This window comes from Vidua chalybeata, chromosome 14 (genome assembly GCF_026979565.1).
Source record: "Vidua chalybeata isolate OUT-0048 chromosome 14, bVidCha1 merged haplotype, whole genome shotgun sequence".
Classification (NCBI taxonomy): domain Eukaryota; kingdom Metazoa; phylum Chordata; class Aves; order Passeriformes; family Viduidae; genus Vidua; species Vidua chalybeata.
In genome coordinates this window covers 12716146-12731551 of record NC_071543.1, presented here as the reverse complement: position 1 = coordinate 12731551, position 15406 = coordinate 12716146, and the positions used below count along the sequence as shown (strand labels likewise).

The 15406-nt window shown below is 44.1% G+C and overlaps 1 protein-coding gene across 1 annotated transcript in view; it reads left to right on the top strand.

Moving 5' to 3' along the window:
* The window catches only part of GPC4 (glypican 4), a 66671-nt gene extending 53378 nt beyond the window's left edge, over window positions 1-13293 (top strand). Inside the window, exons 4-9 of the mRNA XM_053955638.1 lie at window positions 990-1155; window positions 6924-7054; window positions 7264-7410; window positions 7810-7946; window positions 10116-10291; window positions 11103-13293. Coding sequence (XP_053811613.1) covers window positions 990-1155; window positions 6924-7054; window positions 7264-7410; window positions 7810-7946; window positions 10116-10291; window positions 11103-11311 — 966 coding nt within the window. The 3' untranslated portion in view covers window positions 11312-13293. The remainder of the gene's footprint in view (window positions 1-989; window positions 1156-6923; window positions 7055-7263; window positions 7411-7809; window positions 7947-10115; window positions 10292-11102) is intronic.
* The last annotated feature ends 2113 nt before the right edge of the window (window positions 13294-15406 follow it).

The following is a 15406-nucleotide window of genomic DNA, read 5'->3' as shown; positions in this document are numbered from 1 at the left end:
TCTTGAGGGAACTTCTCCGTTCAGCACTTCAGAAGGACCCACCATGTGGTCGGGATGGAGCTAATGTTCCTTGGACTGACTGGATGGAGATGGTTTCAATGAATGTTTTGAAGCTGGGCCAGAGAGTGAATCAAACATGAATGATCATGAGTCACTTTGGAAAACAGCCCTGTTGAGGGCTCAGGGGTGACGTGCCTGTTGCAGACAGCTCCACTCGCACGCCCAGCAGCTGCACGGTGGCTTTGAGGGTCCTCCCGGCTTGTCCTCAGCTGCAAGGTTGTAGCTGCCACCTCCTTCGGGTGTGGGGAATGGTGTTACTGAGCGTGATGAGTGCTGAGTATAAATGAACCTGGGTATCTGTCATGTAAATGCTGTGTTGAGGGACTTGAATGTGATATAAAGGAGCTGGTCTCTGTGCTGGGGAGCCCTGCTGGGCGATTGTCCAGGAAGAGCCACAGCCCCGCTGAGGAGGGCATGCTCCCACTGGGTTTAGTACAGGGATCGTGTCAGACATCCCATCTTGACGTCCCACTTTTTCCTGAAAAATCCCAGCATCATCATCTTCAGCATGTGTTTGCAGCAGGGGTCAGAGAGTGCAGATTTGTGTGACATCTTTTGACTCGGGTGCATTTTACTGCCTTCCCTGAGCTTGAGTGCTGCCTGTCCCCTTGGAGTGCCTGTCCTTGCCGCCCTGGGAGGGGTCCCACATCATACAGGGTGTAGTACATGGTGCAAATAATGTTTTGCAGAGATGGGGGCTGTCTGTGTCCCCTGGAGTGGCAGATACACCCAAAGAGGTGAGCCAGACCCCTTCATCTGTTCCCCAGATCTCTGGACCCCATAAGCAGGGACCAGACGGCGATGGCTGAGCCCTCTGCACCTCTTCTGCACAGCTCTGTCCCATGGACCTTGGGGTAAACGTGTGGGGATTTTTGCTTTAGTGACTGAGGGCTAATTTTCTTGTCCTTTTTTCTTTTTCTCTGGTAAAGGTAAACCCCACGCCGCAGGGTACGCGAGCGCTGCTGAAAATGATGTACTGCCCACACTGCCGAGGTCTGGTGTCGGTGAAGCCCTGCTACAACTACTGCTTTAATGTCATGAGAGGCTGCTTGGCCAACCAAGGGGACTTGGATGCCGAGTGGAATATCTTTATGGGTAAGGTAACATGGGTTAAAACTGCATGTAAGTCTGTGCTGGTAGTGTGTCCCTCACCTGAATAGCATTGTGAGTGGCTGTGCTGAGCTGTAGCAGGTTTTTCAGGTATCTGTGATGGATATCTTTTCCTTCCACACCTCTGTGTACAGCACACCTTTTGCCATTCACATTAACCTCCAAATAAATGAGAACATTGTGCCAGTGACTTTTGTTGCAGCAAGCTTTAGAAGGATGGAAGTGGCATGGGCTTGTAGGCTTGGAATGTTTCTTCTTGCTGGACCAAGCATGTGTACAAGCTGGTTTTTTTCTATGCTACTTATACTTTGTTGTCGCTATACAGCTGTCCTTCCTGAAGTCAGTTTTCTCCTTCTGCAGCCTGGGGCTCTCCTTGCCAGCCATGAAGAACTTTGGGAAAAGCTGTAGGCCTGGATTTTACACTAAAAAATGGAATAGGACATATCTGAATCTGTTTTTAAACAGCTCATTTGGTGCTCGGTCACCATCCTTTTGCAATGTCAGCAGGTCTTGAATGAAACTGTGCTAGTGCTTTTGCCATCCTCTTCCTCCTATTTGTTGTTTCTCTTCTGTGCTTATACACAGTATCATTCAATACATAAAACTTAGACTGAAATGTTAAATTCTGCCTTGGGTCAAGGCTCATCAGAATTGGCAGTGCATCACATTTTGGGGCACCAGCAATAGATAATGTTAAATGTTTTCATTTGTGCTGCTTTTCCAGGAGGTTTGATTTATCTGTGATCGAGCATCCTTTGGGAACAGGCACTTCCCTTAGTTTATGTGTGATGAAGTGCACATGTAAAGTATCTGCTGCTACTGAAAAGGCTGTGGTACTCTTCCCATTCCACTCATGGGGGAAAAAAGAAGAAGATTATTAGAAAGAAAAGATTTCTGTTTCACTAAGTTGCAAGATTAAAAAAAAAAGGAAATTGCTGCTAGCTGACATTTCAGGCTACATTTATGTCTTAGAACTTGTTTTCCTCTGTTTTGTGCACTGGATTTTCACTTTGCTGCCCATGCCCAACTGAATGTGTGCAGGGTGTTATTTTCAGAAGGCATTTTTTTGTGTGTGTATTCTATATAGGGAGCTAAATGTGACACTAAGTTGGGTTTCCAAGTCATTCTCTGGGAGGCTGACACCCCAGCCCCCCAGTCCTCAGAGCCGTCTTTCTCATGAGAATATTAAGTATTTCAACTACAATTGTTGCTGAAATAGCTCAAAGCCAGGAGACTTACAAACATCTAGTCCAAGCAGAAAAGAAGAATCCCATGAAAGGGAAGGGCATAATGCCAGAAAACAGACAAAAGCACAAGCAGCTAATTGCTGTAGGTGGTATGCGGCTAAAAACGAACCCCGGGGGAAGCCGGCGAGCCCTGTCACACGAGACTGATCAGGGACTGCATACAATAATTAAGATTATTAAATAAGACAAAATAAATACATGTGATTCCAGGTTGGAAGCAAAGCTTCTTGCAGTACTTCCTCCCCAAAGGGCTTCTTGCCCACTCATTACTTAAATGTGGTATTAAACTTTGTTACATTTATTGTCAGTATTTGCTTGGTTCTTGCACTCCTGGTTGATGGTTGCAGTGGAGTACAGCTACAGAAAACTTGAGCTGTGCTTTCTTTAGACAATTCAATAAGTGAACAGGTGCTGGTTATGTTCCAGACTTTGGTTTCTCTCTCAGTTTGCCACTCAAGACAAATTAAATTAAATATATCTGGTGTTTAGGGCAGGGCACGTGCCACAAATATCTTCTGTGTGTGTTTAAAGGTTTAAATGATTAAAGAAATAACACCCCCAAAAAATTCCCTCAAACCACCTCACAAAATCCCAAAAAGCCACGTCCATGATCTCAATGAGATTTTGCATTGTGGATTTAAGTGCCAGGTTATGGCAGTGATTTATTACGAGTCAAAAGCAGATTTTGAACCTATCAAATCAATTTAAAAATAGTTAAATCAGAGAACTTGCAGCAAGTGCTGCAAGTCTATATGAATGTGGGTGCATGTGAAATACGCATTTGTGTGTGCTAGTGGGTCTATAAGTAAGTCAATTATGTAAAGCTGGGATGTAAAGTTTGTAGGTTTTTTGAGACAAGAAGACTTTGTAATTCCTTATTTCTCCAAAGTACCATTTAAAGCTGAGGAGTATGAAATAATGACCGAATTGTACTCTTTTCTCCTCTTTAACTATCTAAATTATTTCTCCCTCTATTCCTGACACAATTGTACACCAATTAGACAGGGGTATACTTTGTTTCAAACAGGCTGTTGGGGGGTTGGAGCTTTCCTGAATGAACAGTGTTAATCTCCAGTGCCTTTTCATGATTTTTTTTTCTCCACAAAGGTTTACTCTGCTCAAAGATGTAGAATTCAGGCTCCATATACATATCTGGAGTACTACTTTGTGTGCAAAGAATTTTCCCCCCCTCCCGCTAAAAAAAAAAAAAAAGATTGTTGTTAATGAATGGTCAAGGTCTTCCCCCTCCTTCCTTTCCCTTTTAAATCAGATCTTGGGGTTAAGACTGAAAACTGCCTTTTGTTCTTCAAGTCAGACAGTGAGGCTGAAGATGTGGGTTTCTGATTATTGGTGGCACAATGAGAAAGAATTGCTTTCCTTCATGAGAGCGAGGTGCTTTGTTGCCAAGGATTGTCTCAATGCCAGTAGCAAGGACAAATGTATGCAAGAGGAAAAGGGTCTTTAAGGGATGGTGCTAGATGGTGTGTCTTGGTTGGTTTTTTTTTCACCTAAATCCACTTCTATCTCCCCATCACAGGGAGGAAAGACAGTCTTTGTCATGCTGTGTGTTTGTAATACATGGCCAGGATACATTTTTCACTCTGACAGAGTTGGGGATTTTGGTGAAGCAAAGCTGAGCCATCTCACCGTGGCTTATAAATATAATTTACTTTGCACCAAGAACTGGGACAAATAATTGTTATTTGTAATCAACTCCTCTCTGCTCCCCATAATGGAAAATCTTTTTCTGGGAGCTGAGTGGCTCAGAAGGTTGGCTCCTGGAGCTGGGGCAGGAGCCTCCCCTCCTGCATGCAGCGGTGCTGGCAGCGCCCTGAACCCCAGCCAGCCTTAGCAATGTCAGACAGGGCTGCCAGAGGGAACCACTGCTTGCCACCACTGCTCTGGGGACACCAGCCAGCTCCTGCTGGGAGGTAAAAGTTTGCAGGATGCCTCCAAAATCAAAACTGTGGATGAGGCAGAGCCCCCCCCACCCTCAGGCCTTGCTCCTCCCCACCCCTTTCTAATGAAAGTTTATTTCATTTAGTGTTCCTTGCCAGTATCAATCCCAACTCCAATTACTACTTTCCTTATCTTTTCTCGCCAGCTTTGGCAGCTCTGCTGGAGGCCGAATGCGTTTTCTCAATCGGCAGTCAAAGCAGAGGCTGCATTCCTGGGCTGTGATACATGGAACGCCATGGCACCCCTGCTAACAAAGGACCCAATTCGCTCTACATTCCCATGGTCTTGTGGATGGCCTGCCCGGCTCAAAGTTTACAAAGATGCCAAACAGCCAGAAGAATTGGGGTTTATGTTTCCTTTCAGTCTTTCACAAACACTTTATTGATCTGTGGCCTTTCCTGGCCACTCAGAGAATTAAGTAGTTACAAAATGGAATGATTTTTCTTTTTCTTTTTCTTTTTTTTTTTTTAACCTGTGCAGAAGGTTGTGTGTTTTATTATCTGTCTACTCATAATATTTTTATTTCAAATGAGCAGCTTCCTGCACACTGCACAGGGATGTTCTTTATGCGCGTGAAAAACCCCAAAAGCTTTGACAATGATGAACACATTTAAGTTGTGCTCCACTTGTTTACAAAAGTCTCCATTTGGTAGCACATCAAAAGCATTTTTCTCTCCTCCGGCACAATGGTATATTCATGCTAGCAGTCATTACTCAGAGATTTGAAGCATCACTTTATTGGAGCCCACCACAATACAGTCTAAGACTCTTTGTTTCATTTGTTATTACCATCTCCTTTTTTTCTTTTTTTTTTTTTCTTCTTTTTTTTTATAATGCATTTAGTTCAGACCTGTTTGTAGTCCCTGACGGTGAAATTCCAGCCATGCCCTGCAAGAGCTTTGTCATTGATGCTGGTGGTGTGTGCCTGCGGAGTGAGGGCCTTTCCTGGGGCCACCAGCTCCTATGGAGCTCACTCCCTAAACACCCACACCTTGGTGGAGCTGAGTGAGTGAGAGGGCATTAATTGAAAGATAGTCCTTTAACTAACACCCAGCAAATCTTTAGAATATTGAGTTTTCTTTAAAAAGTGGATTTACAGGCTAGGAAGGCATCTACAGATCATGTTGGGGGTTATGTTTTTGGATTATTATTATAATTATTGTGTTTTCTTGTTGGTTTTAATAATAATGATAATAACTTTTCATACTCAAATAGCTTTGTTTTATATTTTTCATTGTTTGTGGTTTTTTTAATATAGTTTATTTAACATGACTTGGGCACTCAGGCAGAGCTATTACTAAATTGTTCAGTATGTAGAGTTTCTTTATAGGGATTTAACAGATAGCCAGAGCCTACAGAAGTTTTCTGTTTGTGCAGAGTACCTTCTGCACTTAGGAGGAGGATGAATGTCATGAGAAAGATTAATAGACTGAGTGTGAAACGCCCATTTCTCGTTAATGGAAGGGACCAGGCATATCTTAGGAGTAGGGAGGAGCTCCTTGGGGCCAGAGGGGCTGTTCTGTCCTCGTCACTCAGGCTAAGAAAAATTGAGGAATTACATGCAACTGGAAAAAGACGAGTTTGTGGCAGAGCATCATAAAGTGACGCAGGAGGGGAGACCAGCAAATGCTTTGGGGTTGAGGGACCACAGTGAAAGCTAACAGTAAATTAAGGTTGTGATGGGTGAGAAGAGACAAGAGCTTAGTGCGAGGTGTATTCCTGGAGGGACCTTGTAGGGGAGAACCAGAGAGAGGGCTTAAATGCAGTGCAGGGTGAAAGCCTTAATGCCTGTAGTAATTTCCCAGAGGAAGTAGTGGATGGTCCAGTAGCCGCTGTGTTTAATGATGCATTTGATGAGGACGTGCATGTCAGCACAGGAGGAGTGACCCGGTGTTGTCTGAGAGACTTTCCATCTCCCCTTGCTTAGAGATGTGCCAAATACATAATGAGTGCACAGCATTCACCCTGCTCTCACACAGACTCCCTCCCTTCTGCAAATTGTCCACGTAGTGCTAGGAGTTGCAATCCCTTGGCTTCCCCAGGCAGGAAAAAGCCTGTAGCTCTCCATAAGGGAAAGATGGTATCAAGGATTGTCTTGGACCCTTGCATGTTGGTGCCTTGTGCTCAGGACCAGCGTGAGGAAGCTGATGACTTTGAAAGCAGTCTTGAAAAACAAATGACACAAGGCAACCTTTAATAAACGAGCATGGAAAGGAGAGTGTTAGTAATGCTTGTTCTGATGGGAGGAGCTGATTACAGGCTGCTGTTGGCAGGCTGCGATGGCTTTTGATGTACATGAGGCTGTGGTTTGGTGCTGGCAGCCTCTAAGTGCCTGGTGAAGGTGTAGGCTCTGGGAACCGAGCAAAATGTTTCCTGGAGATGTGTGCTGCTCAGAGGTGACACTCCAGTGGTTAATGTCCATGTCCTCAAACTGTTATCCTTCTTACCTCTTATTCCTGAAGCTTCTCCATGAAAAACCTTCTTTTTTCTCTCTGTGTGTTAGATTCTCCTCCATTACAAACCTTTGGTTTTCTCTCTCTGTGTTAGATTCGATGCTGCTGGTAGCAGAGAGGCTGGAGGGACCTTTCAACATTGAGTCTGTCATGGACCCCATTGATGTGAAGATTTCAGATGCAATCATGAACATGCAGGAGAACAGCATGCAGGTGTCTCAGAAGGTAAATGGGCCAAGAGGACACTTGGGATTTTTTTTATTGAATGTGTTTAATTTCCCTATTCTTGTCAATATGGTTTTTTTTTTTTTGAATGCCCTTTCAAGTATATATAAAGCTAATGTATTATTTTGGGTGGGGGCTGTGTTGGAGCCTGGAAAAGGGAGGCTCTTGTGACCTCTTACTTCATAAAATCCTTTCCTTCTCCCACACAGGTTTTCCAGGGTTGTGGCCAGCCAAAAACACTTGCCCAAGGCCGGGCTGCTCGCTCTGTGTCTGAAAGTGGTTTCAGTGCTCGTTTCAGACCCTACAACCCAGAGGAGCGACCAACAACAGCTGCTGGCACGAGCTTGGACCGACTGGTGAGTGCCTGGTCCTGCTGGTGCCTCACAGGTGCTTCATACTTGGGTACCACAGTGTATAATTTTCCATTTTTAATTGATAGGCTTTCTTAATATTGCTTGGCTGTCTTAAAACTCTCTAAGGGGTGTAATCTGCCCAAAGCTCTAGACATTAATTACCTCAGCGCTTCTGTGTCAGAGAAGTGCCTGTGTTAAAAGGTTGGCTTATGAATAATATGTGTTTGAGGAGAAGTATTTAATTTTGTATTAAAAAAGTAAATCAACCATCAAGACTCACAGCCTGAAGATCTGGCCTGTACATGTCTGTTGTGATAAAAAAAGCCTTCCCAACTTCACTTTTACTGAGCGTTTGGTATTCTGGATTATGTCTTACGTTACTTTTTTTATTTTATTTAATAGGTTACTGATGTGAAAGAGAAGCTGAAACAAGCCAAAAAATTTTGGTCATCTCTCCCTGGCAACATTTGCAATGATGAAAAGATGTCTGTAGGCACTGTCAATGAGAATGAGTGCTGGAATGGAAGCGCCAAGAGCAGGTTTGGTGATGCTTCTGCCCCTGGTTAACCCTTTCCCTCTCACCCCAGACTTTCCCTGTGTCTTGATCCCTCTCCCTGAGCCCTTTTCTCTTACAGGAGTGATCCCAGCTCGTCCAAGACAGGCTGCTGTCATTACCCCTTTTGTTTTTGTAGATGGGAGAGCTGGAATGTAACACCAAAGTGTTGTCCAAGCTCTACATGGGGGTTTCTTTTAGAGCAGGGAGCAGAGTGTAGATACCCAAATAGGTCATCTCTCCTTGGACTTAAGCCCCTTAGTAGTTGTTCATGGAACTGGGGAGATGATCTGTACAAAATCCTGTAGCCCAGCCACAGAGCAGAGGTGCTTGTGTTGTCTGACAGCACTGTTGCCCCAGTGCCCCCAGTTGGAGTTTCCACCAGGAACTGGTTTCTTTGTTGAGCAAGGGCAGGGGTGATGGAGGGTGGAAACCTTCTCCACTGCTGAGGTCAGTGGTACAAGTGGGCCAGTGGTTTCATTCACACTTTCTATGGAAAAAAGAGTTACAAAACTCTTTTTATTTTTGCTTATAAGGAAGAAATTGCCAACACATGAGTAAGCCAGAGTTTTTCTGTCATATGGTTTATGTAACTGTTTAACTTTTATTTTGGAAATAAAAGTTTCTCCTTTTTTTTTTTTTCCTGTTTACTTACTGAGGAAATAAGCACAATCCAAGATGTTACATTAAAAATAAAAAGGCAAAAAAGCAGTTGTCTGGGGTTTTCCTAAGTAAAAGCAGGTTCTGCCCTTGATAATTTTGGGCCACAGCACTAAGCCAGACCTCATAACTTTTGCACTGTTTTGTGTGTGCCTAAAACTCTGCCATACTTTGCTAGGGCTATGTTTTGGGTGTATGTGACAAGAAGTGGCTCCGCCTCCTGAAATCTTGTTTATCAGCAGCTTCTATGGGCTTTTCATAGCAGATACCCCCAGTGTATCCAGGGGCACCAGTATTGAGGGGAGATGGAGACTTGGCAGCACTTGGCAAGGAGACAGGGCAGGCTGGATATCCTATGTGGGTTGGGCAAGATAATTTGCTTTACTATTTTCTCCATGACTCCTATAAGATAGAAGTTTGGTAGACTTCCACACTTTGGTCTCAAACTTCTTTGAAATATATAATATTGATCACAAATAATGATAAAACTGTCACCACCAATTATCATCGTCATTGTCACTCCCATATGTAGGACAGGGTTTGAGCATGCTTTTCAGAGTATGCTGACACCTCACTGCCTGGTGTCCAGGATCAGTAGACTGTGCTAAAGGCTTTTCTCTCTCTTGTGGTACTGATGCTGGCATCATAACTAAGAAAAGTAATATTTTCTTCTGTTAAACTGATCTTTCTAGCAAGTCAGGTAATTGTAGGAAAGGGGAATGTGTCCTATCCCTGCTGTATAAGATGATACTTGAAATACCTGTGTCAGGAAATGTATTCTCTTGGGTTTTGTTGCTCAGTGTCTTTTAAACCAGGAGGCTGTACATGTGTTCAGACCTGAGCATGTACACCTTCTGAAGCTGAGCATCTTGGCTCTCCCCTTCTCTGATGTGTGGGGCTACAGGATCTCATCTTCAGCATCACAGATGTTTGTCCTGCTGGGGTTATTTGGGAAATTGCATCTCACGTCTGCGTGGTGAGAAGCACACATTCAATATGCCAGCTTGATGGTTAAGGTCCATTACTTAAAGCCAAAATGACACTCTTACCTCCAACACTATAGGTTTCTGTGGGATAACTATGGTCTCAAAGGTTGTGTTCCCAGAAGTGTCATCTGACTGGCATCAAGGCATCTCAGAACCTTGTGTTGCTCTGCAGCCTGCAGCGAGCTGATTTATGCTGTTGAAAGCCATTATTAATATAAACCCCAGATCTTCTTTTCCTTTTCAAGCTGGGGAGAAAATTGTCATTCCCCTGCCCTTGTGGCACAGTGTAAATGAAAACAGTTCCACATTCATTCCACATGCTGCAGAGATTGCAGGGAAGGGAGATGGGGTAAGAAGGGCTGTGTAAGGTGTAGCATGTGGAAAGATGCTGTTGGGCTCAGAATATCACCCAGACCAAAAGCAGGGATGGCATTGCAGAGTTCCCATTGGTGTCAGTGGGACCCTGCTGAGCTGCAGCTCTGGTACCAGCAGGAATGATTTCTTTTCAGGTATGACTTTGCAGTGACTGGAAATGGTTTAGCAAGTCAAGTGAATAACCCAGAGGTTGAGGTGGACATTACCAAGCCAGACATGGTGATTCGCCGGCAAATCATGGCTCTGCGGGTGATGACCAACAAGCTGAAGAATGCCTACAGTGGGAACGACGTCGACTTCATTGACATAAGTATGTTTGCTGTTGTTTGCCTTTTGCTTTTTCTTTTTTCCCTTTTAATTGGATTTCATGCTAACACGGGTAGCTGGTTAAGCTTCAGCTGTGGGTAAGCGTGTTAGTGAGGAGGGTGGGAACTGGCCTCTCCGACAGGCTGTGTGAGGAGGGGTGTTCCCACAAAGCCATAGAATGGTTTGGGTTAGAAGGGACTTGTAAAGTCCCTGCAATGAGCTGGGACATCATCTACTACATCAGGCTGCCCATCCGACCAGCCTGACCTTGAGTCTTTCCAGAGAAGGGGAACCTACCACCTCTCTGAGCAGCCTGTGCCACAGTGTTTCACCACCCTCATCATAAAGCCATTTCTTCCATATATCAAATCTAAATCTACTTTCTTTTAGTTTAAAATCATTACCCCTTCTCTTAACACAACAATCCCAGCTCTCTGAGTCTGTCCTCATAGAAAAGGTGTTCCAGCCTCTGAGTATTTCTGTGTCCTCCTCTGGACTCCCTCCAGCAGACCCTTCCTGTGCTGGGGGCCCCAGAGCTTCATGCAGAACTCCATGTGGGGTCTCATAGTGGAGTAAAGGGGGTGAATCGCCTCCCTCGACCTGCTGCTCACAGTGCTTTGGGTGCAGCCCAGGTTGTGGTTGATTTTCTGGGCTGCACCCACCACCCAGATGTGATGACTGCACACAGAAATCACATTAACCAGGGGACCCACGCTTACCCCTCATAAACACCAGAACAGCCACACTCTTTCTTTTTGCCCCTGCTGTCTTGTGCAGCCAGCAGAGGAGGACAGCAGGTGTGTTTGTTTCCCCAGGTGAGGAGAGCAGCGGGGAGGAGAGCGGCAGCGGCTGCGAGCTCCAGCAGTGCTCCCCGGAGTTCGAGTTCAACGCCACCGAGGTCACGGGGAGCTCCAACAAGAGCGACAAGACCGTGAACACTTCTGCTGCCACCAGAAGCGCTCTGTCACAAGCAGCCCTGCTCCTTAGCATTTTGTTCTTGGCCATGCAAAGACAATGGAGATAATTGTGCAGCATAGGGGGAGGGGAAAAGACTTTTATTATCAAAGGTAGAAGGCACCTGCTTTCACTTTTATACCATCTAGAGACTTTGCTTTTTAAGTTAATGGACAACAGTGTACAGTTTTTACTATGTTGCCACTGGTTTTAAGATACTGATTTATTTTTTTCCCTTGCTATCCTGGGAATAACAGGAATGGGAAGTACCAGTCTATCCCGTTCACCAAGAGTCCATGTTAGAGGTGGATAACAAAAATGTATATACAAGCCTGTAGTTAGCTCTGCATTTGTGTCTTTATCACTTCTTTTTTTTTTTTTTTTTTTTTTTCTTTTACTGTATTTCTTATGAAAACAAAAACCCCAGGGTCTCCTCTTGGCCTGTAACAAGTATGTGTTTCTGAAATGAGAAATATCTGTACAGAAGCAGGTTTTATTTATCATGTTATCTTATGAGGAAAAAATAATTGCCCAACAAGCAGAAAATGTTTCATGTAGTTAACTTCCCATTTATCCACATTATGTTAGTTGCCTTATCTGGAGAGAAGTGGAAGTCATTTGTCTTAATTATGCAGTAAAACAGAAGGTGAAGGCAGAACTGGTCATCGTGCCAAGGGCCCCGTTTGCTTAGGGCATCCATGCCAGGAGCAGGTTGTGCTTGCTTTACAGGAGGTTTGGTTAAATTGGAAGGGACTACAGAGAATTCCCATTCTGCAGACGCTGAGAAGAGTTGCCGTTTGTTCCCCGGGATCCTTGCAATCAGCTGTAACTCCTGTGGGTCAGTTCCCAACGTGCATCCCCCGTGGGAATGAGGCATTAAACTTGTTCGGTTGGAAACAACTTGTCGTCTCGCAGATCCAAATGCCAACATGTGTCTTGTCTGCACGTTTGTTAGCTGAATGCTGGATTGATTTTTTTAATGGTTTTGGTTCTGGTTTTAAGGAATCCTGTGTGGGAGGGCAGGTGGGGAGGGGTTGGGTTTGTCTTTGCAAGAGTTTTGTTTCCTCTCTGATGGGCAAAAGAGAAGGAGCAGGCACTGTTGCAGGTACATGGAAGCAGGAGCTGGCAGGGCTGAAGATGCCTCCTTTTGGTTGTGTTTGGTCTCCTGGGAACTGATGCCCAGCACCTGTAGCTCTTCAGCACTACCTGAGACACCTTCCTCTCTCTGCCTGTGCTGTTGGAGTTGGAACAATGTTGTGGTGAACAGCAACTCATGAATAAAAGAAATGTATATTTTTAAGAAAAGAGATGAAATAATTTTTAAAAGAGTTGAGCAAAAGCAATGTCTTTGGAAAGACTCAAAATTATTCTGCACGTCTCTTCCTGCTTTGGATAGCCTTTAGGTCTGGCTGGATGCCTGGATCTGGGCAGGAGAGCAGTCCAGAGAGAAAAGGTTTGCTCTATTCCACCCTTGTGTCATAAAGGATAATTTTCTATTTTTATATTGAAACATTAATTACTTGTTAGCTCAGGGTCAGCATTATACTCAACTTTATTTTCACACCAAATTTCTGCAAAGCTATAAAGACAGAGTATTCTTGGCTGGTATAAATAATCCTGGAGGCTTAATTTTACTAGAAGTAGCCAGTTATTTATTAAAACATGATGTTAGTAGAGTTAGGGATATTCTGGTTAGATTATTTTTCTTTAGAAAATAAATCATGGAACCATAAAATTGAAAAAATTATAAATTTATGTGTGGGAAAAAAATGGATTGTAAATAGCTAAGTTGCCTTGCGAGGAATTGGAAAATGTGCTGATACTTAGAAACTACCTCAGTTCTGAGGAATTTCCTTTCTAGCTTTGAGTGCTATTGCTTTTACTTGGTAGAAGTGAATCTGGTCTCCAATATGTAGCTGAAAGAGTTATCCCTATAGACCTTGTTAGATTGTTTTTAATTTAGAGGGTTGAACTACATCCAGCTGTTTTCTTTCAGCAAAGTTCCCTAACAAAGAGAATTTCTGAATTAAATATTGCTGATGGTTTCCATGACTTTTCCTGATTTGTTTGGTTTCATGGCATTTTCTGATTGCCCCTTAATTATTTAAATGGTTCTAGCCATTTGAATTTTAATCCCGAAATAAACAAACCTTAGATGCACTAGCATTGTAAATATATCGCAGTAGGGTCTGACTGGATAACCCTTCTGGCTCATACCCAGCTGGCAGGCCAGCACAGTTAAATGAAGAAAAAAAGAATTAAAAAAAATAAAACTTCTTCAGAGCTCTGAGATTGGTGGAACAAAAGCCCTTATGTTCGGAGCGGCTGCCTGCTCCAACATCTCCCTTCTTGGCCTAAGTGTTCATACGAAAGTTGCTTGTAAATTCTCCTGGTTTTGAGCGTTTCTGCTCAGAAAACAAAAACACTTCTGAATTTACATTTATCATTTTACAATTAATTATTATTCCTTACTTTGGTACAAGCCACCAATGCAAAGACCTCCTGTCAGTTTTAAGCGTGTCCAGTTGATTTTGTTAATAGCACAAGAGACTTCTGGTATATAAAGGACAGATTTGTCACCTGGGGCTGCAGGAAACAAGAGTAAACATCAATGTAGGATGATCAAAAGTTGTGTTCCTGCTTTTATTTTGTGTTTGTGTGTGAAGTTGGCTCTTTGACATGAGCTTGTAAACTAAACCATACGGGTAGGGATGAGACATGCTGCTCACTTTGGGGAAGGCATGTGCTCCCCTTTTTCAGATTTTTTTTTTTCCCCATATAACTAGTGCCATTATGAGCATGATTTAAAGAAAAATTTCCATATATAGAATTAATTATTAAAGTTAATGGAGCTGGTAAGTGTGCTTCAAATGCAAAATGAAGCAGAAAGGTGGTGTCCTTGGCAGCATGGGAGGTGCTGTCTCCCAAAGCACTGGAATGAAAAGATCCAGCTCTTAATAGGATGTGTTTTAACAGCTCAGTGCCTGTCCTGAAATGGCTTCACAGGTGACACGTGGAGGGGGAAAAGGAGAGCCTGTAATGGGACTGTGATCAGAGTCTCTCATTTTGTGTTGTGTTGGTGCCCCCCCAAGTCAGGCAAATGGCCAGAGCAATAAGAGGAGTCTTTCCACACTCCAGGGCAGGGTCCTGCTCTTCTCCTCCTGGCTGAGCCAACTTGGGTTTGTCCTCACAGGCAAGGTGGTGTATTAATTCTGGAGAGTGCAACCTCAGAACAGTGGTTGTTTCTTAGACCAGATGGTGCTATTGTTTCCATCACCATTCTGTAATTGCTCTGATAGATGCCTGGCTGGACCAGGCAAGCCCTCTGGTTTGGTCCTGGCTCCTTCCTCATCTAGCATCTGGTGTTGGGCATCCCAGAGCATGGCACATAAAAATCTCTTCTATCTGTTTGGATGCTTTTACTTATCATGTGTCCTACAGTAGTTGCCAGCCCTGATTGTCACCTTCCTCACAAAGTCACCCCCTTCCCTCCTGCGTGCAGCCCACGGTGTGAATGTGGCAGTGTCCCCCATGGTTGGCAGCAGTAACCAGATCAGTGGCAGCTGCTGCTTGTGCCCTTCACTTGCCAGCACAAAACCATGGCATTTTCTCTTGTCCCTGGGGAAGCCCATGCCACTGGCACATCTCCACAGCCTGGAGTGGCACACACCCAGGTCTTCCCAGTGCAGACAAGCCTGGAGCATCCTGGGGACCCTGAGAACCAAGGACTGGGGGGGTGTGTGTAAGCTGGTGGGCATTGCTGCTGCAGGAGATCAGAGCCTGGATAAATCCATCTTCTAATTGAAGGAAAACTACTTGTGGTTTTGGTGTTTTTTTTAATGCTGATGGCTTTCTTTTTCCATGTAAGCTCAACTGGGATAACTGCAGTGTCTCTGCCAGATGTGATGGCCAGGGGACACCAACCTGCAATGGCTCATAAGCCAGCACTGCAGTTCTGGCAGGCTGGCAGGAGGATTGCCTGACTTCTGCTGCTTCTCTTCCTCAGAATGTTCTCTAGGACTGGTGGTAATTTAAAAATAAATGTAAAATGTATAGAAGGGGGTGAAAATTGATGCAGAAACACTGCAATCCTGATCCCAAATGGTGAAGTGTTCTGTGCTTCATGGCATCTCTCAAATTGCTGGCAGTTAATGGTATAAGATAT